Here is a 27,142-nt window from a genome sequence, read left to right as displayed (position 1 = left end):
TTTTCCACTCAGCTTGTTTCCTTCACATTCCCTCTTCCTTAATCATGCTATTGCCTCAATACTCGCGCTTAACACGCAACTGCCTTTTTCGCCCGAGTTCCGACCCCTGTCAAGCGAAGGTCGGACCGAATATCCAACGTTCGGGGGAGCCAGAAGCGATGCAGGGCATGCATGGGCGAAGAAGAGGGATTATACTGCCAGTGATTCATTTGAACTTTTCCTCTCATTGAAATGGCATCCCAGCAATTGATGTCACCATACAATGTTCTCCACGCAAAGTGCAAGGCTGGATGTTATGTGTAATAACAGGGAACCTCAAAGAGGACGTGCGATGGGTCGGTCCGGTGAAAATGTACTTTGATTGGAAATCAGGTGCTATTCAGGACCGGACAATTGTCATGCACGTGGGTGAAGGTGTCTGAGTCTTTTCATTATGCAAATGAGACAACTGATGAACCTGCCGTTGTTGTTGTTAAACTGTTGATGGATTTGGTTCTGTTTGGGTCAAAATGGCAGACAGATGTTCAAGTTCACACGTTTATATACTCTCACGTGCTTTTGTATATGAAAATTTAAAAAATGATGTTTGTAATCTATGTATGTGATTGGGTTGATGTGTTTTAGATGAAATGGTCTGGTTTGATGAACAGTACAAGTCTAGTGCAAAGCATGATTTAATTGTGCGTGTTAGAGCCATTAGGAAATTTTGGTTAAATAATACTTTTGTTATTGTTCACAATTGTGTAATTAGATTTTGAAAAGGTGTAATCGGTTTCATTTTATTGCTGTTTTACTTAAGGTGAATTTATTAGTGAGGTATCTGGGCTCCGTTAATCACCCTGTCTTTAGTCTGCTCAAAAAATGTCCAGCATGATGTAATCAGTATGCGGAAGACAGTAAAGCATGGAGCAACAACTTTTCTGATCAGTTCGTCTAAATTCACCTAATCGGATGGTCTGAATTCACATGATCAGATCATCTGAATTAACCTGATCGGATTGTTTTAATTCACCTGATCAGACGGTCTGCAGTCACCTGATCGAATTGTCTAAACTCACCTGATCAGAATGACAGATCATCGGAAGTCATGTGATCAGCAACGTCTCAAGTCACGTGATCAGATTGTGTTGTGAACGTGATCAGATTGTGTTAAGTCACGCGTTGGGATCGTGTTATGAATGTGATCAGAACGAGTTCAGAGCGTGTTAACATTATGTTTTGTGTTCGTATAAAAGGTCACTGTCGAAGTCATGTTCACTCACTTGTATTATTTTTACTCTCTACACACGTTTTAAAGTCTCCATGCCTTGCTGAAGTAGTGACAACAGGAGAAGAGAAGAGTTTTCTCTCTTTTTCAAAACCGTGCGTTAATAATGGCCAAGTGTGCTGATGTGGACCGAACACAACGTAGTTGATTGCTGGCCAATAGAAGCAGCTCCTCTCATTCCCTTTAAATTCACCAAAGGAGAGACACACTAATACATGGCGGTAACATGAAATGTATCTATGACACACTCTACCCCTGAATAACATGTAGCAATTCTCGGGGGTCTTTTCCTACCTCTTCCCATTGATGGATATAGCGAATGAGTCTGGAGAGGCGCAGGAGGCGAAGCAAGCTGAGGATCTTGGTGAAGCGAACGATCCGCAAGGCGCGGGCAGTCTTGTAGAAATCAGAGTCAATGCGCGTCTCCACGATGAGGAAGATGTAGTCCACTGGGATGGAGGAGATGAAGTCCACCACGAACCAGCTGCGAAGGTATTTGATTTTGATCTGCTGTGGGTCCAAGATGATTTCCGTGTTGTCCTCCTTGACGATGCCCGTCCGGAAGTTCAGTACAAGGTCCAAGAGGAAGAAGGTGTCCGATACGACATTGAAGACGATCCAGGGGGGCGTGTGCTCATCCTTGAAGAAGGTTATCCCGACGGGGATGATGATGAGGTTTCCCACCATCAACAGCAGCATGGTCAAATCCCAGTAAAACCTGGTTGTGGAGACAAATGGAAAGTAATATTCAGAATGGAATCCTGGAAGACTGTTTCAAAACCAAATGCAAAAAAAGCAGACATTTTAATCCCTGCCGCTCCCTGCCCTACCATCCATTTATCGATCCAGCCATTCCCTTACAATGTTGCAAGCTAGGACATATTCCAGGTGACTGAGCAAAACGCAGGCTACACAGTGAATTGGCCGGCACTTGTCATTCACAATCGGGGTAATTCTTGATGGAGGATTGAGTGGAAATCAATCCAAGATCACATATATACAATTCTGAATGAAATTCCATTGCATCAGTAATGTTGGTAACATGTTACTTCAAATTTTGGAGTCACATGCCTGTTAACCTGCGAGACATTGTGACCTTACTAATGGCTCAATTTTTCTTTACTCACTGAGAAAAAAAATCAGACGCGTGTGTAACATTTAATTGCGCAATTTTATTAACACAATTTCACATATAAACATGTAACAAGTTACAACACATTTTAATTTTAAGCAGATTCTTTACTTACAGACAGTGTAGGTGTTCAAATACCTGACATGTTTCGGCGACTACTTCCGCCTTCAACAACAACAAACAACAAATCAACATTGTGGCTCTTTTGCTGTGGACAAATTAAATTAGTCGACAGCAAAAAAAAAAATGAATTTGTGTTCTTACGATGTTTATTTTTTTATTAAAAAATCTGAATGATATTACAGAGGGGAAAAATGGTAAAATGTTTAATTTAACTGATTTCAAAATAAAAATCCACCCTACCGAACTCGTCTTCTCGTAACTTGTTTCTTCTCGAGACTTTTTGCATTGACTTCTTTTCTCGGTGCTCGACTTCGCTTTTTACGAATAGCGATATTTGTTATAATTAACATTACTGCTAAAATTTAATGACAAAAACGTCATTGAAAATATCTCAAAATTATATTTCACAATTTTTGCGTTTCCCGTACAAACTTTCTGGTATGGACATCAAAAAATGTGCAAAAATTTTACAAAATACAGCCGATTGACAGGTATGCTAACATGTTATTTTTATGTGTGAAGTCATCTTTTTACCATTAAGTTAGATCAATAAAAAATGAGACTCAGACATACCGTTGGTGCGAAAAGATTTTCTTAAAGCACTGCACACTTGAAATTCAAGACCCAGCTGAGAGAAATAGTTCAGTCAACAGGACACTCATCTCACCCAGGGTATCTGTCTCACCCATGTATGATGAATAATAAAATAAAACAACTGTAATATATAAAATAATTAAAAAAACACATGTTTCCTAACATTGGAATAACACTAAATCAGAATCAGAATCAGAATCAGAATCATCTTTATTGCCAAGTATGTAGGACACACAAGGAATTTGTTTCCGGTAGAACACGCTGCACTAGTATCGTTGTCAAAAAAACTGCTAAGTGGCAAAGTCTACTTTCTATCACCAAATGTCAGGTACGCCATGATCATGTAATAAAAAGCTCTCTCGGTCCACCTGGATGTCAATGAAAGTGCACGCCGACCGACAAATTTGAAACAGTAGTAATGGAATTTGAATAAATTTGAGGGTATGCCAACTATAGACTCTGTTCTAATGCAAACACTTGTAGTTTGAAGGATTATTTCTAATTATTTTTTTGGTTATGCCTCTGCCATGGTATTTTGCTTTTCTCAATGATATGTCATGACAATAGTGTCATGATGTGCGTCTTCTGCCATATTTAGCCTGTATAACATTCTGATACGCAGGGTGGACTAAGTGCATTGTTGGTGCAATTTGTTAACCTTGATACACTGCTTACTGGAGACACACTGATAAAAGCTAAGCATTGTTTTTGCTGCCTTAATCTCGCACCATAGTCATGATACCACCCTTGTGATGAAATAAATACATTGTGTGTCACATCATGGACACACTCGTGACCAACCAGCCATTGTCTGTAAATCTCGTGTGTCCGGAATATTCTGCAAATAAACTCTTCGAAGGTACTGTTCATCGACTCCAGTCTGTCTTTGGATAACCAAAATCCCCAACATCCGATATTAACGAACACGTGGAGGAAAGAAGAGCACTCTCCTCGAACAAGTTACTGAATACACAACCTTTTTATAATTAGGGTAGACCAAAAATTGTACAGTTTACCTTCATGCATTGCCTAATCTGCATGGTAACAATACTTGCCTGCTTGGGCAGCATACTTGACACCAATAGGGATTAAAGAATACCAATAGGGATTAAAGAATCTTGCAACATCCCAATTGTTGCTTGTATTAAACTGTCGACATGACATTTAATCCAGCAGTGGATTAGGATGGATTAATTTTAACTCTTTGTTTGCATGTAAACACTGATGCATACTCCACACGTGTCGTTTAGCACCCACAACCACTGCACATGAAAGCTGTTTTCTGTTTGGACAGTCAATCTGGATTGGAAGGTCAGCGAGGGTTAACTGCTAATTATAAAGCAACCCTGTGAAATAAATTGGACTCTACCGGACGCACAGTAATTGAATCCAGATTGGCTCTTTTCTGTTAAGGAAGATTTATCCCGCAGGAAAAGGGAAACCGGGTGTGGTTTTTGCATTGTCCATCGAACCAACGACCTTATGTGATTTACCTGGGCCATAAAAGTCTGTCGCTGCGCCAAAGCAATTTCCAAACGGGAAGCCTCTGTACACATGCTGTAGGTACATAACAAGGGGAAGGTGTACTCTATTTTTCTGCAAGCTAGCAAGACTAGAGCAATTAATTACAGCTCTTTCATTTCCTACTGATGACTATTGATTCCATGGTTTAATCATGCTGGGTTGAGATAAATGTCGTAGGGAACCACCGGAAACTGAGGACAAAAGGCCACCGTTCACAAAGAGGATGAAAATAAATAACACTGAATGTGTCATCAACATCTACGATCACAGATGGTACATTAACAATGTTCGGCCCAAACTGTCATTTGCCAATCGTTGATCAGTCCATAAATCAGAAACTAAATCTAGTATTAGAGATTCGTTGGAAGAAGAGGACTTCTTCCATTGGCCAAGAACCCAGTGGAGAGTGTTCACGCTCACAACGGCGTAAACCAGCACGACACTCGAAATCAATGGTGTCAACCTTTTTTCCCGCGGGTTACATTGTAGTGACGGTTTCCTCTCGGGAGACTGAATTTGGACAGCCATTAGAATGTTGAACTCCTCCACATATTACATATGAAGCACACATAAAAACAATGAATCAAATTCGAGTGATCAAATTTGAAGTAAAAAAATAATGACTGTTATTGTGGTTTACATGGAAAAGTTTGAAATTTTGGTTTGGACTTTAGCAATCATTTTTTGACTTGCTTTTGTGGGCCGAATAAAATGATGTGGGCCAGAATTGGCCGCTGGGTCTTGACGTTGTCACCTGTGCTCCAAATTGTCTGAAGTGTTGAGTTTGAGCCTGAATTGCTTTTCATCTATATATTGTCTTTCCTATGTAGGTGTCCTGTGATTGTCTGACATCCATTTCACTCTCTGGAGAGTACCTTGGACTGAATGTGTGAATGTTGCCTTCTTCTCACAACAAAGATTCTTGTAAAGATCCACAGGCTGCTTCAGCTAAGTTACACTGCCACAGTTTACATTTTACCACAGAATCGTAGTCCTTGTGTATAGAAACATCTCAGTGTCACATACACAATCCACACACGAGACAAAGCAGTGACAGTAATTGGAATTCTTCAAAGTAAAAGGGCAGCTGGTGTTTCAGCTTGTTTTCAAGTAGCGTTATATTTAGACAGAGCTCACCACCGCTGAGTTAGCTCATGCTGGGATGTGAAGCCCCCAGAGAACAAGAAAATCTTCAAAAGAGGAAATGCTTACACAGGTAATGACATTTGTACTTGTAGTGCATATACTGTAAGGCATGAATATTTATTAGACTCACACAGCTTGTACAAGTGTACATGGTCCAGAACAATGCCTCTGATGATTGGCTCCTTGCTTTTGCCTTTAAGTGCGATGACTCAATCAAGTTAATAATGGTGCATCAATTCCGAGGTCCGTTCCGAGCGGTCCATCGTAAGGTGAATTTGTTCGTAAATTACATCAGTGCTATATTTTGTGTGGATTGTATGTTAAGTCAAACAGTAAACGGGGAAGTATAAAACACAGACTCTCAAACAGTCTTAAAATAAACTCACACATACGATAGTACAACGACATACTGTATAACCTTGGGTCTTCAGTAAGCCATTATTGAAGCTACTGGCACATAATTACCGAATTGCGTGGCATTAATTTGTGTTATGCATTGCCATTCGCCTCCTCCTCGGAGCGTCAACTGGGAAGAGGATTTACTTCCCGCCCACATACTCCACACAGCCAATCTAAGTCAGGGGTCGGGAACCTATGGCTCTTTTGATGATTGCATCTGGCTCGCACATAAAACTAAATATGTATTCTCACTTTTTCGGTGTTCATTTCCTGTTTCGGCATGTGTTGGCGAAGAGGGCAATTTTGATTGGATGATACTGACTTAGGTGCCGTGATTTCGAAACAGGTAAACGCCCCCTTTTGAATAGGCGGACGAGTAAAAAAAATCAGGTTGAATGGACTGAAGGATTCGCCTTTGTGGAGAGAACAGGTTCTAATTTGATAGATTCTAATTTGCAATGAAACAATACCATCGATGAGACAGTCGAATATCAGTGGCACTATGACAAGCCCCATGCTAACGTTAGCATCAATATACTTCTCTGAGAGACAGCAGAAAGCAAGCGTGCAAGCTAATGAGCAGTGTGGAGGCTCGCTAGCAGTAGCTTCGCCTATGGACCCGGCAAGTTGACTTTCATTCCGATCGTTTGGCTGGAAAATTTTCATATTAATGGTGAGGATTATCAAAAAGTTATTTTAAATAATATATTGTTACATTTTTTTGAAATCACATGCGTCCGTGTTTGCGTGTGTGTGTGTTTATGTCGGTCGGTGTGCGTGTGTCTGTGTGTGGCTCTCACTAAAAAAAACATTTCTAAATATTTTACTTTTATGACTCTCCAAGTCAAAAAGGTTCCCGATCGCTGTTCTAATGCGTCTGTGTGCGTGCGTGTCAAAGAAAAGCTTTTCACATAACTAGAATAGAACACATTTTAAAATGTATTTATTTTTTCCTAAATGCTGTGAATATGATTGGTATACATTCTTGTGAGTACCCGTTGCTCATAATGATGGTTTCCTCTCGAAAGGACCTGAACAATGCCTCAAAAGACTTTGCGTCCCCTCCAATGACAGAACACAGGAAGGTGCCCTTCCATGCTAAATCACTTGTGTGTGTGTGTGTGTGTGTGTGTGTGTGTGTGTGTGTGTGTGTGTGTGTGTGTGTGTGTGTGTGTGTGTGTGTGTGTGTGTGTGTGTGTGTGTGTGTGTGTGTGTGTGCGCGCGCGCGCGTGGGTGTGTAGTTTTGCTTGTGGAGAAATGCTCCTGCATCTCTTTTTTTCTTCCCTTACTTGTGCCTTTGCCTCTTAATGGAGGTCAGGCCACCTAAACTTAGCCCAGATCCATCTACTGTGTTTTATTATTCACCGGGACTCTTGACATAGACGATTGTTTTATAAATCCAAAAGTGGTACACTTGTAAGGAATTAAATCCATGCACAGGGTAAAAGAAAACAAAAGAATAGAACAAAAAATGAGGCTACTCATCCCGGACACCGTTCCATTAATATCAATCATTTTGAGAACTAAGTGTGGTTAGTTTTATTTTGTATCATTTCCTCAGAGACACTTATTAAATTGGTTCTTATTTTGCTGTTCCAAGACGAATACCCTTTGCTATAACGCAGCTCTAGCAAGACTTCTGTCAAAATTGTATTCAATCACCCAAGAACTTAATTCCAATTTGAGCAATTCCTTCTGTTATTTACTCCTTGTAATACCTCTGTGAGAACAACACTTCTAGGAAGTGTATCTTATTTGTTACCCTATAGGCTTTGATTTAATTTAAAAACGAAACTGCAACCTGTTTACAAGCAGTAGTTCCCTGGCGAAGCTCGTTGCTATGCCTAGCTGCTACGCTATCTCATCTCCATCTGTTCATAAGCCAACAAAACTTTTTGGGAGTCTCTAGCGTTCACTTGTTTGAAAAACTGTGATCTGTTTAATGATTCTTTGCTTTTTCATGAGGCACAAAACTGGTATTTTGTAGTTTGAAGGAAAATACAGCATGTAAGGGAATCTATTTTTTTCATTATTGTTGTAAATAGTCATTCGTAAGTATAGTTTGGATTTTGTTTGTTTATTTTTTTTTCCCAAAGTTGTGATATTCGTTGTTTGGATGTAGCCGCCTTATTTATTCATTGACTGTTAGTTCAAATATTGCACTTAAGTTTTGTAATGTTAGTATATGTTCAGATTCGGTTTACTCTTCAGGCTACCACCTGGTGCCAGTTGTCAGAGATCAATTTGATTAATGTAAGCGTTTGTCTATTAAATTAACACAAATAGTAATAATAAGAATAGATTTAATTTATAAGCACCTTTCAGAACTCTCAAGGACACTTTCCAATCACAGGATTGGAACATAAAATCAAGCTAAATTCTTTTTACATGCACTTTGCGGCACTCTGCAGCTGGTGCTTTCATGACAGAAAAGAATGCATTATCGCAAAAATAAATATGCCTCTTCAATTGTCGATACAAATATAATACACACGGAAAGGAGAATATTAAACATTTTATTATGTATTTATTTTTTTGACAAATGCGTCAGTTAACTCATTCAGTGCAAAAATGTGATCACTCCAGTGCCAGGGTTTTTGTCATTTTCACTCGAATTCTAGGTACCACAGAATATTGAGTTTTAGGACTACATAAACATTCAATGCACTGTAAGGAACCTTACACTCTCTTCTTTCATCAGAAAAAAATGAGTTAATTCCTAAAATATGTAGGTCTGGAGTTATATGAACTTGAAATGAGGCTGGCTGTTCAAAATACAATGCAATACATACAAATTGGTTTATGTCGCGCTTTAACAACAGCTGAAGCTGGAATAAAGTGCTAACATAGAAAAAAAGGGAAATGCTGCCCCTTGTGGAAGGAAAAAACATTGCCAGGCCAGCGCTTTATCAGCACCCAAACAAGAACAAAATAAACCCGGGAATGGCGTTCCACGTCATATTCTCAATTCCTGAATAAATTCATGCTTGGCAGTGAATGAATTAATTTGATTGTAGATTAGATGCAAGAATAAAATATTTGTATAATCAGGATTAAAAAACGAATTTATAAAACGTTGATTTTTCTCGACATTTTTGTCAGATACATTTGACAGCCAATATTTTTTGACATTCAGAATGCTGCAGAATATAATAGTGAAAAAAAGAGAACATATGTATGATTATGCAAAAAGAATACTCTTATTCTATAATATTTTTGTAAGATGATGAGATGCTGCGGGGAGTTATTTTACTTTTTTTTTAATTTCAGGACCCATATCCTAAAAGAAGAGTATGACGTGTTTTTTAAGTAAATATATTCCTGATAGCAAAAAGCTATTAAGAATATAAATAGCAGAAAAATATACATAAGAAAAAAACATAATGTTCCTCTTTGATTGGCAAGTCCTTTGTTTGAATAGCTGATCCAAATATGTGTCACTCAAAACAAAACACAGTAAAAAAACAGAAAAACAAACTTGTGTGTGTGTGTGTGTGTGTGTGTGTGTGTGCGCGCGCGCGCGTGGGTGTGTAGTTTTGCTTGTGGAGAAATGCTCCTGCATCTCTTTTTTTCTTCCCTTACTTGTGCCTTTGCCTCTTAATGGAGGTCAGGCCACCTAAACTTAGCCCAGATCCATCTACTGTGTTTTATTATTCACCAGGACTCTTGACATAGACGATTGTTTTATAAATCCAAAAGTGGTACACTTGTAAGGAATTAAATCCATGCACAGGGTAAAAGAAAACAAAAGAATACAACAAAAAAATGAGGCTACTCATCCCGGACACCGTTCCATTAATATCAATCATTTTGAGAACTAAGTGTGTTTAGTTTTATTTTGTATCATTTCCTCAGAGACACTTATTAAATTGGTTCTTATTTTGCTGTTCCAAGACGAATACCCTTTGCTATAACGCAGCTCTAGCAAGACTTCTGTCAAAATTGTATTCAATCACCCAAGAACTTAATTCCAATTTGAGCAATTCCTTCTGTTATTTACTCCTTGTAATACCTCTGTGAGAACAACACTTCTAGGAAGTGTATCTTATTTGTTACCCTATAGGCTTTGATTTAATTTAAAAACGAAACTGCAACCTGTTTACAAGCAGTAGTTCCCTGGCGAAGCTCGTTGCTATGCCTAGCTGCTACGCTATCTCATCTCCATCTGTTCATAAGCCAACAAAACTTTTTGGGAGTCTCTAGCGTTCACTTGTTTGAAAAACTGTGATCTGTTTAATGATTCTTTGCTTTTTCATGAGGCACAAAACTGGTATTTTGTAGTTTGAAGGAAAATACAGCATGTAAGGGAATCTATTTTTTTCATTATTGTTGTAAATAGTCATTCGTAAGTATAGTTTGGATTTTGTTTGTTTATTTTTTTTCCCCAAAGTTGTGATATTCGTTGTTTGGATGTAGACGCCTTATTTATTCATTGACTGTTAGTTCAAATATTGCACTTAAGTTTTGTAATGTTAGTATATGTTCAGATTCGGTTTACTCTTCAGGCTACCACCTGGTGGCAGTTGTCAGAGATCAATTTGATTAATGTAAGCGTTTGTCTATCAAATTAACACTAATAGTAATAATAAGAATATATTTCATTTATAAGCACCTTTCAGAACTCTCAAGGACACTTTCCAATCACAGGATTGGAACATAAAATCAAGCTAAATTCTTTTTACATGCACTTTGCGGCACTCTGCAGCTGGTGCTTTCATGATAGAAAAGAATGCATTATCGCAAAAAATAAATATGCCTCTTCAATTGTCGATACAAATATAATACACACAGAAAGGAGAATATTAAACATTTTATTATGTATTTATTTTTTTGACAAATGCGTCAGTTAACTCATTCAGTGCAAAAATGTGATCACTCCAGTGCCAGGGTTTTTGTCATTTTCACTCGAATTCTACGTACCACAGAATATTGAGTTTTAGGACTACATAAACATTCAATGCACTGTAAGGAACCTTACACTCTCTTCTTTCATCAGAAAAAAATGAGTTAATTCCTAAAATATGTAGGTCTGGAGTTATATGAACTTGAAATGAGGGTGGCTGTTCAAAATACAATGCAATACATACAAATTGGTTTATGTCGCGCTTTAACAACAGCTGAAGCTGGAATAAAGTGCTAACATAGAAAAAAAAGGGAAATGCTGCCCCTTGTGGAAGGAAAAAACATTGCCAGGCCAGCGCTTTATCAGCACCCAAACAAGAACAAAATAAACCCGGGAATGGCGTTCCACGTCATATTCTCAATTCCTGAATAAATTCATGCTTGGCAGTGAATGAATTAATTTGATTGTAGATTAGATGCAAGAATAAAATATTTGTATAATCAGGATTAAAAAACGAATTTATAAAACGTTGATTTTTCTCGACATTTTTGTCAGATACATTTGACAGCCAATATTTTTTGACATTCAGAATGCTGCAGAATATAATAGTGAAAAAAAGAGAACATATGTATGATTATGCAAAAAGAATACTCTTATTCTATAATATTTTTGTAAGATGATGAGATGCTGCGGGGAGTTATTTTACTTTTTTTTTAATTTCAGGACCCATATCCTAAAAGAAGAGTATGACGTGTTTTTTAAGTAAATATATTCCTGATAGCAAAAAGGTATTAAGAATATAAATAGCAGAAAAATATACATAAGAAAAAAACATAATGTTCCCCTTTGATTGGCAAGTCCTTTGTTTGAATAGCTGATCCAAATATGTGTCACTCAAAACAAAACACAGTAAAAAAACAGAAAAACAAACTCTAAACACATTTGAAGTGAAATAAAAGAACAGATCAGTCATGGGGTAGACAGCATGGGACAATCAAACTTGGGACACAAACTGAGCAGTATGATCCTACCAACTCTCTCCTATTTGACTTGTTACAGTACTTGGACGTCCAAGTAGTGATGAAGGGCTCCCTGACATTTTTCCATCCTCCAGAGAGACAAGGTACATGGGACATGTTGTCACCGTCAGAGTGCCGCGGACTACACGATAAGCCTCTCTCAGTTTCCTCACCCTGCCAGCCATGCTTACCTGAGAGGAATGTGCACAAAGAGCTTGAAATGGATGCTCATTTTAGCCTTTGGGTAGTTCTATATTTAAAAAGAGACAGAAGGAACATTTGCACGGGACCTCAGTACCGTTCTGAAGGATAGAGAAATCCTACAGCATGTAGTAAAGCATGGGTGTCAAAGTCAAGGTTTGAGGGCCAGATATGGCCCGCTACATCATATTAATCTGACCGCAAAAGTAAATCAAGTATGTCAAGTTCCATGATGATTTCTAAAGTCTGAGCCAAAATTTCAAATTGTCATAAGTAAAGTTATTATTCTTGACCTTAGATTTGAAAACTATCATATTTTCCGGTGGATAGGCACACCGGAGTAGAACGCGGAGCCCCATTGAATTGGGTATTTTCAAAACCTTTCCATCAATAAGTTTTGTCCTGGGCTGCTCCCAAGACTCTCTGGAGGAGGTGGGCAATTGACGGACACGAGCTAAACTAAATGCTATGATGGACAAACCACCCCCCTGCCCACCCTAACAGCACTGGGTAGCTACTTCAGCCAAAGACTGTTACACCTGCACTGCAAGAAGGAGAGATACCGTCGCTCGTTCCTACCAACTGATGTCAGGCTTCTTAAGAAACACACGTGGAAGAAAAAACTTTCGACTCACATTGTAAATAATGCAGCCAAATTATAATAATATTAATAATACATTTCATTTATAAGTGCCTTTCAAAACTCTCACGGTCAATTTACAGTCACAGGATCAGTTTTTCTGTGGGTGAGCAGCGGCAGCCACATGCGCCAGCGTTCACGCAAAGTCAATACAGTTACATACAGTAAAGTCTCGTTATATCGATATTCTCGGGAGTCGGAAAAAATATCGATATAGCCGGACTATCGATATATCCGATCCTGCGGCATGTAAATTTTCTCCTTGCGTTCATAGAAATAGCATCGTAATAAGCAGTACTATCGATATAACCGATATCGATATAACGAGACTTTACTGTATATCAAATATGCTTTTTAAGCTGTCTTTTTATACTTTGCACTATGTATAGTTATTCTTATTAAACTTTTTTTGTGTGCAATTGTACATTTCAGTCTGATATTTACTTTTGTGCAGATAATACTTTGTTTTATCTTTTCACCCCCATATCCATCCACCCATTTCAATTTTGCTGCTGTAGATTGCAAATTTCCCCATTGTGGCAGTATTAAAGGCCTTCTGATTCTGATTTCCATTTCTGATTCTGATATAAGGCGCACCGGGCTATAAATTGGACCTTCAATGACCTGTTTTTTTTCCCTAATATAATATTATAATATAATATATAAATGTTTTACAAATATAAGGCACACCCCATTATAAGGCGCTACAGTAGAGGCTGGGGTTACGCTCTACATGTACTTCTACATGGGGAAATTGAGTCGATGGTTGCTGACAGTAGTTGCGAGACCTGTTGTGGCTTCGTATTACATCACATATAAGGCGCACCTGCGTATAAGGCGCAGGGTCATCTTTGGAAGAAAATCAAAGCTTTGGGGTGCACCTTATACACCGGAAAATACCGTAGTCATTTATCAATTTGTTGTGTGCTCTGTATGTAATATGTGGAGGGGATTAAACATTCTCACGCCTCCCCTAAATTCATAACGGCCCTCAAGAGGAAATCGTAACTATAATGTGGCCCACAAGAAAAAAAATGAGCTTGAAACCCTTGTTGTCCAGTATTTTAACGGAAGCTTTGCTTCTTATGGTACTCACTCTTCATTAGAAAGTCTACAGGTCAGTCATGACATATCCACTGTGAAATGGATGTTGGGTGGAAACACAATTTCAATGCAACAAATGTCGCTAACGTTTTAATTTTGGCAGTTGAACTAAATTAGTTTTACTTAAAGGACAACCGACACCATTTTTTGTTTACTAACTGACATCAGAAAAACGTTTTATAGCATCTAAAATACCCAGAACATGCAGGCTGATATTTTTTTGGGAAATGCAAAACACCAATAAAAATGAGTTGAAGTGTCCGAAAACTACTTCAAAATGACACCGGAAATGGCGAGTTTCAGACGGTCCCGCCCCCTTCTTCGTGACGTCTTTGCATTGCTCTAGAATCAAAACAATGGCTTCAGATTCAGAGAAGATGCTTTCTTGTTACTCATCCAGTTATGAATATGATTCAAATAGTTCTGAAGAGGAAAGCATAAATGTTTGCAATCGATTACAGAAGTCCTTCTGCATCAATTCAAGCAGTCAGGACTCCAATGTTGCGTCCCAAAAAAATGCACAAGATGGCGTCCAAGCTCTGTTGGAAATGGGCTGATTTGTCTGCTGGGAATTTGTGTCAACTAGTATCAAATAGTAGTCCTGGTGCAACACACGATTCACCATTGCGTTATTTATGCATTTTCCTTCTAATTTCGCCATCAACACGAAGTTTTCAGACCAAACAAAGTACACAAAATGCATTGTGTGTCGCTTTCCTCAGTCAGGGGCATTCCAGATGTGACGTTACGTCAGGCATCGTCATCAACTCGAAAACAAGACTTCTTGAATATTCAGCATGAGTCTTAAAATGTAAAATATAGCTATATGCCGTGGAATCTTTATAAAATACACCCAGTATTTTTTTTCTTTTCTGCATTTCACAACAAGGAAAATGTTTATAAAAGCTCTGTCCATTTTATCGAATGATTAGCTGTGCCGCAAAACAGTGCACTCTGCGAATGTGACGGAAACTGATGTGACTTTGCATAATAAATGATTAATTTGTTTGCTTTCAATGTGTGCATGTTCACCCATTTTTTTTCTTTTCCACGACAGCACAGCTTTGCCTGTTGCGCCATGTGACATCCAAACAAATTCCACTCTGTGTTATGTTTGACATCAACAAACAAAACTGCAAAATGGATGAGAATTGTTACGTGTAACATGGATTTTTGTTTTTGTGGACAGATCTTGAAGGAAAGCATGCTCGTAACAAGCAATCCTGTTTTTCAATCCGGGTTTGACTGTTTTCAGTCAATATTATTGCAATTATTGTCCATTTATTACAAACAGCCTATGAACTTGTTGAGAAAGTTCATTTTAATCATATTTCTTACATGGTATCTTTGTCAATCAGTGGTTCATAAAAAACGTTTTTTTTTATTGTTTTTTATTAAACCCTGTAGTATGTTGATGTCACGTGAATTGTCCCCGATTCTTGGTTTTTGCTTGATCAGTGGTTTCTAGATTTTAAGCTTCGGCCTGAATAGATTTGAAGCAAGGCACGAAATATATTTCATGGAGAGTAAATGAACATGATACAATTTGGAAAATTGCAAGCATGATCAAAGGAAATGTTAAATTTAAGGGGGCGACAACACTGGGTTAACACATGCATAACAAGAATCTCATCAGTTATGTTGCCCCGGGCTGTAAGTCAGATTATTTCGACATCACCTTTAATGGCAGCCAAACAATGTTATATTTTGTTCGCCTTTGCTACAGGACATGAGAGTAATTACATTAGCATTAGGGGTCACTTGTCAGCAGAACTTAATGAATATTCGTTTTCTGGCAGAATCAGTTTTTGGCCTACTATTCCAATGCCATTTTAAAGGACAACCGACGTCTCCGGACAGGTTGTGTCCATAATTTGTAAAATGGCTTCAAATGACTTCTACTGAGCGTATTTTACAAAGATTCCAGCGCATATAGGTATATTTTACGTTTTAAGACTGAATATTCCGGAAGTCTTGTTTTTGAGTTGGTGTCGAGTCTTCACCCTACGTCACTGACCGTAAAAAAGACACATTGTAGCAGTCCTTCCATCACGTCAATGCATTTTGCTGTACTTTGGTCTGAAAACTTCATGTAGGACCATACATAGGCAGAAGAGGGCGACAAAGCTCCATGTAAGGAATTAATCAGCCTGTGGAAACGGGCTGATTAATTCCTTACACGGCTTTGTCACCATTTTCTGCCTTTTTTGGGTGCGACATTTCCCACCCCTGATGCCTCAAAATGACACAGAATTACTTCTTTAATCGATTGCAAACATGTATGCTTTCTTCTTCAGAACTATTTGAATCATATTCATAACTGGATGAGTAACAAGAAAGCATATTCTCCGAATCTGAAGCCATTGTTTTGATTCTCCAGTAAGGCAAGACGTCTTGGGGTGACATCACGAACAAGGGGGCGGGACCTTCTGAAACTGGCCACTTCTGGGTTCATTTTTTTGCAGATTTTGGACACTTTAAGTCATTTTCATTGGTGTTTTGCATTTGACGAAAAATATCATACTGCGTGTTTTGGGTATTTTAGATGCTATAAAACGTTTTTCTGATGTCAGTTAAGAAACCAAAAAGTGATGTCGGTTGTCCTTTAAGTCTTTGACCAAAACAGAAAGGTCCTCGAAGCAAGTGTTTGTTACTCAAATTGGAGGAAAAAACATTTGACAATAACTCGTACTGTATCGGTAATGTAATAATTCACCCCAGCATTCCATTATCTTACAAAAAATACTATACCACAAGAGTATTATTTTAATATAATCATGTAATATTTTCTCTTTTTTCACCATTATATTCTGCAGCATTCTGAAAGTCAAAAAATATTGGCTATCAAATGTGTCCAAGAAAATTGTTGAGAAAAAGCGAGAACATATTACTCATATTAATTAATTATTAATATTTATTTGATCAAAATTCATTTATCCTATATATGTGAACTATATAATTTATAATAATCGTCATCATTAATACTATTATTGATTATTATTATTATTATTAGAAAATATATGGTATTAATATTTATAATATGCATTATTATCTGATCTGTCATGTCATTATATTATATTATATTATGTATTTATTTATTTATTATATTATATTTATTATATTATTCATAATTATTATAGTAACCACAATTATTTTCATCATAATTAGAGTAAGCTATTGATATAACTTCTGAGTCACAAAATATTGCTGACACAGCAGTATAACAAAGGTTCATGGTTAATTGCCATTAAGGTTAAATAAAACGGACACAGCAGCAGCCCCATTAAATCAGCAGCCATGTTTGAAAGAATGAATTAGGGGGAAGGAATAACAATGAGGCATGCAAGGCTCTTGTGAGCAGAATGAGGGAGGGGGAATAAAAATTGGTGTTTTTTTTGCACGCACTATATTCTAGCCGTGGGCAGAGTAAATCTATCAAAAGGCTGTCACACTTAAAAAGGAGAACATCTGGAACAACCACAACAAAAACACTGGACATAAAAGAGCAGCTCGCTGCTTTTTAAAACACGCCATTTGGCAAATGCACTGAGATTTAACACATCCTGCAAGGAAAAGAATGCAGGTTAAAAAGGTTAATCCTATTTTTGTTATCACCCGTTCCAATGAACTGTCACAACGCCGGGGTACCTTTGCTAAGCAGCGCCAGCAGACACAGCGCGAGCACATCACTGACATTGGGACTGCGCTTGCAAGTGGCTATATTTAGGTGAGGCGCGCCATTTTATCAAGCCTACGCTAAGAAGATTTCATCACAAGTTGAGGCAAATCTCCCCAACCTGAGGCTGCCGGAGGAGGGGAAAAAAACAGTGGGATTTACTAAAAACCCACTGGGAGCTCAGGAAAACTAAAACGGGCTTTACCCATTGCTGCTGAAATAACTATCAATAGGTCGTTCCGTTGTTCGACATAGGCTTTTTTCTTCACTGTTGTCTAAAGTTATTTCTACCGGCATCAGTCAATGACGGATGAAGGAAATGTGAATTAAAAAAAAAAACAGTTGTCCAACTCTGGAGAAGTAAAGCACCCCATGTACATGCAGATGACGGTACATTTTTGGACACTTGTAGTGTAAATATGGGTTGATGCAATACAGCTACATATATCAATATGACTTTCTTGATACTTGCACTATGTACAGTTTTTTTATGAAACGGTTTTGCACATTTACAGTATACAGTTGACATTTTTATTTTACTATACTTAGAATATCTTGTTTGTTGTTGTTGTTGTATCCTTTCACCCTCCCCACCCCATCCCCCCTGTAAAATTGCTGCTGTGGACTGCACATTTCCCCATTGTGGGACGAATAAAGGTTTTCTGATTCTGATACAGATTCCCTGCGTCTTAGTCAACAGTCTGCAAATGCCCAATCCTATGGTGTCGGGTATGATGAAGAGTGTGCCCACTCCAAAAAGCACAAAGGTCTGAAAATATACAGACGCTCCCCAACTTACGAACGAGATGCGCTCTGAACGGTTGTTCGTAAATTGATTAAGTGCTATAGTTTGTATGGAATGTATGTGTAGGGTTTATATAAGTATATTTAAGGTTTTTATAAATATGTATAAGTAATATGTAATGGTTTGTATTGAAAAATAAACATTTAATAAAATGCATTCTCCATATGTACATGTACAACTGGGGAGAATACTACATTTTACTACAAAAATGTTCATATGTACCGTTGTTTGTAACTCGAATGTTCGTAAGTAGGGGAGCATCTGTAATGTGTTGAACCAATTCAATATTTACCATGACAAATCCTGATGTGAGCACTCAACACATAATTGTGGTGTGAAACATGATGATAAACAATGACAGTGTTTTTCGGGTAACTGCTGAAAAGTATTACAAGTCTAGTTTTACCTCTAAGGTACTTACGAACACCTCTTCGTACGAAATTCCAAGTTACAACATTTCCCAACAGCCTCTTATTATGAAAGAAAATCTAAGATACATAAAGTAAAAATACAATATGTGCCAGACATGCAAAAATGTGTCCACTCCAGTGCCAGGGTTATAGTCAATGCCATTTGAATTCCAGGACCCACAGAATATTTAGTTTTAGGACGACATTAACATTCAATGCAGTGTAAGAAACCTTTGACTCTCTTCTTTCATCAGAAAAAAAGTTTTTTTCTAGATTACATGGGTCTGTTGTTATAAAAACATGAAATGAGGGTGGCTGTCTAAAATACAATGCAATACATACATATTGGTTTATATAGCGCTTTAACAACAGCTGAAAGCGCAACAATTGAAAAAAATGTTGGCGCCTTGTGAAAGGAGATAAGCATTGCTAGAGGTCTGTCCAGCACTTTATCGGCACCCTCACAAGAAAAAAAAACAAAAGCTGAACAAATTTGGGAATGGCGCTCCACGTCATATTGTCAATTCCCGAATAGATGTGTGAATGGCAGTGAATGAGTTAATTTCATAAGTTGAGGTCTCACTGTAGTTTGTTTTCAAATCGCAGTAATTGTCAATTGATTGCCCAATACTCAATACCATGTGGTTTTACTGTTACAAGACTGCACAAAGGGTACAAGGGATGTCCAGTTGCCGCCATCATCACACTCTTATCCCACCGGCGTGTGCCAATATCTGCTCTCTGCTTTTGCAGTCTGTCATTCTGTCAGTAATTGCGCCTCTTTTTATCACCATTCCTTGTTATCTCCAAAAAGGTCCTTCGGTTAAGTCACAAGGTTCACTGGCAGCCGACGACAAGTGCGGAGGAGCAAACACGCATGAGACATGTCCTAAAAACAACCACAACCACTATACCCCCAGTGCAGCACATTTGGCCGAGGTCTACAAAGGGGCTTTCTCCAGACACTAATGACTGTGCTAAGATAATGTAGTGTAGGTGATAGCGGGAAGCATTGTACATGTCACCTCATGCCCTTTTTACTTGATGGTGCTATTATCTTCAGCACTCACTGTAATCAGCAAATGGCGTGCTTGTGACGAAAACAGTTCTCGTCTCACTCTAAAACGGTGATCTGAGGTCAAAGTGCAAGAAGTGTAGACCAAAACAAAATCACACTTCTCAGACCGATTGAGACTCACCTAAGAGGCTAAATGAGGAGCAATCAGTCAGTCTCAAATATAGTGCAATTTTATCAAAAAACAACAACATAATTTAGTAATTTCTCTCTTTTCTGGTGGCCACATTTCGGTTGCAGGTGAATGGGGTCTATCCATAGGACCATAAGTACCTAGTAAAAAAATCGAACCCAAGTTGGAGATGCTAAATCCAAGAACCACAATCACCTTGAGATTGAGGTAAACATACAAACAACTACACCAACACACTCTCTGTGGAACTAATTCCATTACTGTACTGTAAAATACGTAGTACAACAGTGGACTAGGTCTTCTCTTGGCCCGTTTGGTTTTGAGGACTTTTTTGCACTTATGTGCCAGTTTGCAGGGTGGACACACTTGTGTCCATGGTGACTGATGGAGAATTTTTGACAGCAAAAAATGCAAAGGTTCTTGATAGACCTGTTTCAGAATTGTATACAGTGGTCCATTGAGGAAAAATGAGTGCATCCAAAAGATAGGCTGCCAAATGTAAAACAAAGTAATATTGTAGTTTATTATATACGTATACATACATACATACACATGCTCAAAACAGTCCTTAACAACATCGCAGGGTCAATGCTAATGGGCCTCAATCTGCAGTACAACTGCACGAAAATTCTAGCAACCACTCATTTGACGACAGCGATGTTAAAATCTTAGCTAAAGAAAAGAGATTGTTTGAAAAAGGAGTAAAACAAGCAATTTTTGTAAAACAGCCAAACCCTTCACTAAATCGTCATGATAATTTAAAGGACAACCGACGTCTCCGGACAAGTTGTGTCCATACTTTGTAAAATGGCTTCAAATGACTTCTACTGGGCGTATTTTAATAAGATTCCACCGCATATCGCTATATTTTACGTTTTAAGACTCGCGCTGAACATTCAGGAAGTCTTGTTTTTGAGTTCGTGACAAGTCCTCACGTGACGTCAGAAAAGGACCGCCTCCTGATCGTAAAAAAGACACATTGTATGGTCTTTCCATCACATCAATGTATTTTGCTGTACTGTTTTTTTTAACCGTGTGTTAAATCCAAATGCCGCCAGCAGAGGGAGGCCAAGCTCCATGGAACAAATTTATCAGCCTGTGGAAACGGGCTGATTCATTCCTCACAGCTCGGTGGCCATTTTCTTGCCTCTTTTTGGGTGAGACATTCACCCCCGCCCGTTTGCCTCAAAATGACACGGAATAAATTCTTTAATCGATTGCAAACATGTATGCTTTCCTCTTCAGAACTATTTGAATCATATTCATAACTGGATGTGTAACAAGAAAGCATATTATCCGAATCTGAAGCCATTTTTTTTATTCTCTAGCAATGCAAGACGTCTTGGCGTGACGTCACAAACCGGGGGCGGGACTTTCTGAAAATGCCCAATTCGCAGCTCATTTTTATTGCAGATTTTGGACACTTTATGTCATTTTTATTGGTGTTTTACATTTGAATAAAAATATCATACTGCGTGTTTTGGGCATTTTAGATGCTATAAAAGTTTTTTCTGATGTCAGTTAAAAAAAAAGTGACGTCGGTTGTCCTTTAAGGTTCAATTTTGACGATGCTTACAACAAACGTCTTAGTTCGTTACCACGTGGGCTTAGTCATGCTAATGAGGTGATGCTAAAGGTATAGATAATTAGTGGTTATTAGACAGGACAAAGGTAGAGGTAATCAGATTGGCTTCAGGGAGTAGTCTACTGCTCCCCCAACCTTAGGGCAGGAACCCATCAGAGCAGAGGTCTGGCATCGCCACCTCTGACCATTAGGGATATATATAGGGCCAGAGTTACCAGTTCGCTGACAATGCATGCTATTTGGATGCACAGCTAAATGTATAACACCTTCAAAGTAGTACAGATGATAGCTGAAGAAACCTTTTCCTCGATGTACATGGACATACATATATACTTTCATTATTCTGTATGGAAACAGGCATAGTCATGGAGATGTCAGTGCACAGATACTTTACAAGCACCCTGTGAAAAAGAAAAGAGCTTTTCAATAAGTGCTCATTGTAATAACCAAGATACCCAAAAGGGTTAACACACCGCACACCATTGTAAAATAGGAGACCGTGAATGGAATCATCAACCAAATCAATGCTAATGCTATTGCATGTGGCTTTCAATTTACTGTGTTAACTGCTCAATGATTTTTCTCTCCTTGTAATATTCAGTTATGGCTAAAACCTGTTTATGTGTGTGTCTATGTCAGGGCGAGACAGAGGAGGGGAAGAAAAACTAGGACATGTTTCAAACAATGATGATGGTGATGATGGTGTAGATAAATCAAGAGTCCGCCCACATAGAAGAGGAGCAGGAAAAATAGCCGCCGTCTACTACCGCTGCATGTGTGTGGTAATACAGCCCACTTGTTTGAGTGCAGCAGACACACAGCGTGTGGCATGGCCAAGTCAAACACAATTGATCCGAGGGAAGGATTTCTTGTGAGTCACACACACATGCACACACACGGACTTCTTTATTCAGCACACTGGACTCTAGAGGTCTCGGAGCTGACACCTTGCTGGATCCAATGGATTTAGGCCTTCTCTCAGACAATTGAAAATTGATGACCCAGGCAGAGTTTCTCGACAAAGAGGGCGACCTCATGGGGTAACTCGAGCTCAAATCTTCACAAGAGTGACGTCTGAACCAGTTTGAAATTTTAGGAGGGCGACGCAATAGGTTTGCGGACTAGTCCAATGGATTTCTACCATTAACTCATTCACTGCCAGACGATGTGCAAAAATGTGTCAACTCCAGTGCCAGGGTTTCATTGTCACTCGAATTCCAGGACCCACAGAATATGAGTTTTAGGACTACATAAACAATCAATGTAGCGTAAGAAACCTTAGACTCTCTTCTGTCATCAGAAAAAAAAAGAGTTAATTCCTAAATTATATGGTTCTGGAGTTATATGAGCTTGAAATGAGGGCTGCTGTCCAAAATACAATGCAATACCCCCACAAGGATAAAAGACCTTCTGTTGGGTGTTGTTGTTTCATTAATTTTGACCCAATCATTAGTATTTTAGTAATTGCATGTCTGTAACAAAAATGGGTGGGACAGGTGTTGTGATATTTTGGTTGTTTGTCAAAAAAAAAGGACATATACCTTATTTAGAATGAATTAGACGTGACCAATGCCCTTCAGGGATCGAGGGAATGATTCCATTAAAATTCAAAAAAAGTAATAAATAAATAGTTGAATAGATAAAATAGATGAATCGCTGAATGAATGAATAAATGAATGAATATTGTTCCATTGTAAAGTGAATACCAACAACATACTCGTGGCCGTGTATGTTATTGTTTATGTTAGTCAACTCATTCGCTACCATTCCCGAATTTATTATTATTTGTTCAGGCTTTGTTTTTTCTTGCTGGGGTGCCGATAAAGTGCCTTTTACCATTCCACAAGGGGGCAGAATTTCCTTTTTTTCCATGTTAGCCCTTTGTTCCAGCTTCTGCTGTTGTTAAAGCGCTATATAAACTATGATGTATGTATTTCTTGCATTTTGGACAGTCACCCTCATTTCAAGCTTATATATCTCTAGACTCGCTCTAATTTAGGAATCAACTCTTTTTTTATGATGAAAGAAGAGAGTCTAAGGTTTTTTATACTGCATTGAATATTTATGTAGTCCTAAAACTCAATATTCTGTGCGTCCTGGAATTTGAGTAACAATGACAAAAGCCCTGGCATTGAAGTGGACACATTTTTGCACGTCATCTGGAAGTGAATGAGTTAATTCCTACTTAACTCCTCATTCGGGTTGACTAAAACATTTGGTATTTGGTGTCTGGGACTACCATTACCACAACTGATGGTGTAATAACAAGATATCTGAGCAGCCAACAGCAATCCTAGCAACTGTATGTCCAGTATTTCTTTAAAATGATTTAGCGTGGAGCGACACTGATTTACAATGCAAAACCTTTTAATGGGTGATATGGTATTGAGCTGTCGCGTTCAATGACTTTTTGCACAATAAATGACATCTTGACTTACAAGTAGAACTGATTAAAGTTTTGGACAATTTCCGTTAATTGCTTTTGAGCTTTAACAAAGCTTTTTCTTGACTCACTTTTAAATTTTAAAGGTTTTTTAATACAACATTCTCCGGTTGAAGTGAAGTCCCTGAAGCGTCATATCACATCTTGACCATTTTTCATCTGGTCTGATGGAAGAGGGTCAGTGGTGGCGAGGGGATAGGTGGGAAAAAATCCATTTCAGAGAGACAAGGGGTGTGAGTATCCACCTGGGACGCAGGCTCAGGCTGAAAAGGTTAACCTGTATGTGCGAGCCATGTGTGCATGAAGAGGTCAACAGCAAGGGAAGATGCCATCGAAAATCCAATGCGGGGACAATCTATGCATTCAAATACGTGGAAGATTGATAAAAGCACGTTTCTGTGAAAAGAAGATCAAGACTTAAAACCATCAAAAAGTATAGCCATCATTCTCAGTGCGCTGGTGATCTCACTGTCACATTCACGATGTAGTGTCACTTCCTTCACAGAGAGCCGTGGCTTATTCTGCACAATGAATATGTTAAAGGACAAACAACACCCCCGGACAAGTTGCGTCCATAATTTGTAAAATCACTTCAAATGACTTCTACTGAGTGCATTTTACAAAGATTCCACCGCATATAGCTATATTTTACGTTTTAAGACTCGCGCTGAATATTCAGGAAGTCTTGTTTTCGAGTTGATGACAATTCCCTAATGACGTCACATTTGGAACGCCCCTGGCCGAGAAATCAACACCCAATGCATTTTGGGTACTTTGTTTGGTCTGAAAACATGGTGTTGATCCGTGTTGATGGCGAAATTAGAAGGAAAACTACATGAATAACGTGATGGTGAATCATTGTGTGTCACATCCAATTGCGTTAACACGCATAAAGAATGTGTGAATTCACACAAATTCACAATGGACAAATCAGCCATTTCCAACAGAGCTTGTGCGCCAACTTGTGCATTTTCTGGGCGCTACATTGGAGTCCAGACGCTACATTGGAGTCCAGACGGCTCGAACTGATACAGAAGAACTTCTTTAATTGATTTAAAACATGTATGCTTTCCTCTTCAGAACTATTTGATTCATAATCATAACTGGATGAGTAACAAGAAAGCATCTTCTTTGAATCTGAACTCTCTGAAGCCATTGTTTTGATTCTGGAGCAAGGCAAGACGTCCTGGAGTGACGTCACGAACTGGGGGCGGTACTGGGGAATCTGAAAATCCCCCGTTTTCGAGCTCATTTTGTGGCAGTTTCGTGGACACTTTAAGTCATTTTTATTGGTGTTTTGCATTTGACTAAAAATATCAGCCTGCGTGTTTTGGGTATTTTAGATGCTATAAAACTTTTTCTGATGTCGGTTAGGAAACAAAAAAAAAATGGTGTCGGTTTTCCTTTAAGTGTCAGAAAGCTCACAATTTCTTTTCGTTTTTTTCCCCCTAGCCATGTTTTGCCATTTCTCAACCTTCTCGCCCCCTCCTGCATCAACAATGTGTGTCGTTCAAATAATGCATGGCAAAAAGCCAGAAGTAGAGCATGTCAACGGGAATGCACGACGAAAGAAAAGGTCAGCAGAGCGGTTTGGTCACTTAATTGTCACACGACAGAACCATTTTCTCAACCTCTCACTTAAACTTCTTTTAAAACAATTTAACTCAAACAATGAGTTAAATTGAAAATCTAATAACAATGTACATTATTTGTACATTTGAAGACACCATTTTGAAAATGGGTGAATGTCTTCTGTCATATGAGACCTCTTGTTGGATAAATGTAAACAATCAAATCAGAACATAAGGACAAGTTAGAATACTGGTTAGCACGTTAGCCTCACAGTGCTGAGATGCAGGGTTCCATTCCCGGTCTGATCCTTTGTAGAGTTTGCATATTCACCTGTTTCCTCCCACACTCCAAAAATGTGATTGGAGCGTTTTAAATTACCCTTAATATATGAGTGTTATGCATGATGAATAATTAAAACTGCTTAATTTAAGACGTTTTTCCCTTCCCAAGTTTTACCAAATTAAATGTAATGACATTAACTGCATGTTGTTGGGACACCAAAATGGTTCGAAAATTGACAGAGATGACAAATCCTGTTCGAAGCTTCCACTACCACAACTGTCCAAAATGGGGAATGAAATGAAGAGAGGCTATAGGGGTAGTCGGAGAATCATGTAAATGTGGTGTTGCAGGTGTTAAAAGTAGTCTTGGCAGGCGAATATGGTTGTGGATCCACCTGGGGAGATTATAAATTGATGTGGCAGCAATGGGAGATTGTGGAGCGGGAAGGACAACATTTCGTTTGTGAGGCAGGCCAAATGCAAGGAGCACAGCAGCTGGCTTGCCCATTTTCAAAATGTATATGATGTCCAATCAATCAGTATAATCTCGCTTTCAGATTACAGTCACAAGGTTAAACTCTCTTAATACAGGAAGCGGCATCAAATGACATCAGGAGGCGGGGATGGGGTAGGAACTGACTGTCTGGCATGCAAAATGGAAAAAAAAAAAACAATTTTTTAGAGTTGTTCAGGTTTCACATTGGTTCATTTAAGCAAGGAAGGTCACACGGTAGCGTTCAATCATTCGGCCACCGTGACGGGGATCCTTCTTCTACCCTGCGGCCAACAACCCCCGCTCCGGAATCACCCTTGCATGGGCTCCCTCCATTAAATAAATTGTGTCATAATAATCTCTTGGCTCAATATTTATGGATGAGAGTGGGTAGCCTATTTTGACTAGCCCACTTCCAGGGCTCTGTAATCCCCGTGTTTAACTGTGGCTTATTCAAGATGAAAAAGAGTGAAACAGAGAAGCCGTGCAATGTGAGCGTGTCACACCTCTGTGGAGATTACCGTGTTTTCCGGTGTATAAGGCACACCGGAGTATAAGGTGCACCTCAGGTGTCAAAGTCAAGGCCAGATCTGGCCAGCCACATCATATTTTTGCTTGATTTGCTAAAGCATGTCAAAAAATCCAAATCCAATACAAAATCCGACTTCAACGGACAG

General features: G+C 38.6%; 2 protein-coding genes across 3 annotated transcripts in view; one reads left to right on the top strand and one right to left on the bottom strand.

Annotated features, from left to right (window-relative positions):
* Positions 1-27,142, top strand: part of rec114 (REC114 meiotic recombination protein) — a 145,854-nt gene that overhangs the window by 89,397 nt on the left and 29,315 nt on the right. The window contains exons 2-3 of one of the 2 annotated variants that reach the window (XM_088992951.1): positions 22,316-22,547; positions 25,572-25,695. In XM_088992951.1, the coding sequence (XP_088849077.1) occupies positions 22,450-22,547; positions 25,572-25,695 (222 nt within the window). In that variant the 5' untranslated portion in view covers positions 22,316-22,449. The remainder of the gene's footprint in view (positions 1-22,315; positions 22,548-25,571; positions 25,696-27,142) is intronic. The other variant, XM_088992952.1, reaches the window with a different exon arrangement.
* hcn4 (hyperpolarization activated cyclic nucleotide-gated potassium channel 4) overlaps positions 1-27,142 on the bottom strand; it is a 95,272-nt gene that overhangs the window by 58,137 nt on the left and 9,993 nt on the right. Inside the window, exon 2 of the mRNA XM_088992955.1 lies at positions 1,562-1,985. Coding sequence (XP_088849081.1) covers positions 1,562-1,985 — 424 coding nt within the window. The remainder of the gene's footprint in view (positions 1-1,561; positions 1,986-27,142) is intronic.

The sequence above is a fragment of the Hippocampus bargibanti genome, linkage group LG03, assembly GCF_051943395.1.
Source record: "Hippocampus bargibanti isolate YZ-2025 linkage group LG03, ASM5194339v1, whole genome shotgun sequence".
Lineage (NCBI taxonomy): Eukaryota > Metazoa > Chordata > Actinopteri > Syngnathiformes > Syngnathidae > Hippocampus > Hippocampus bargibanti.
The sequence above is the reverse complement of the archived record's forward strand: the minus strand, read 5'-3'. Positions and strand labels throughout refer to the sequence as shown.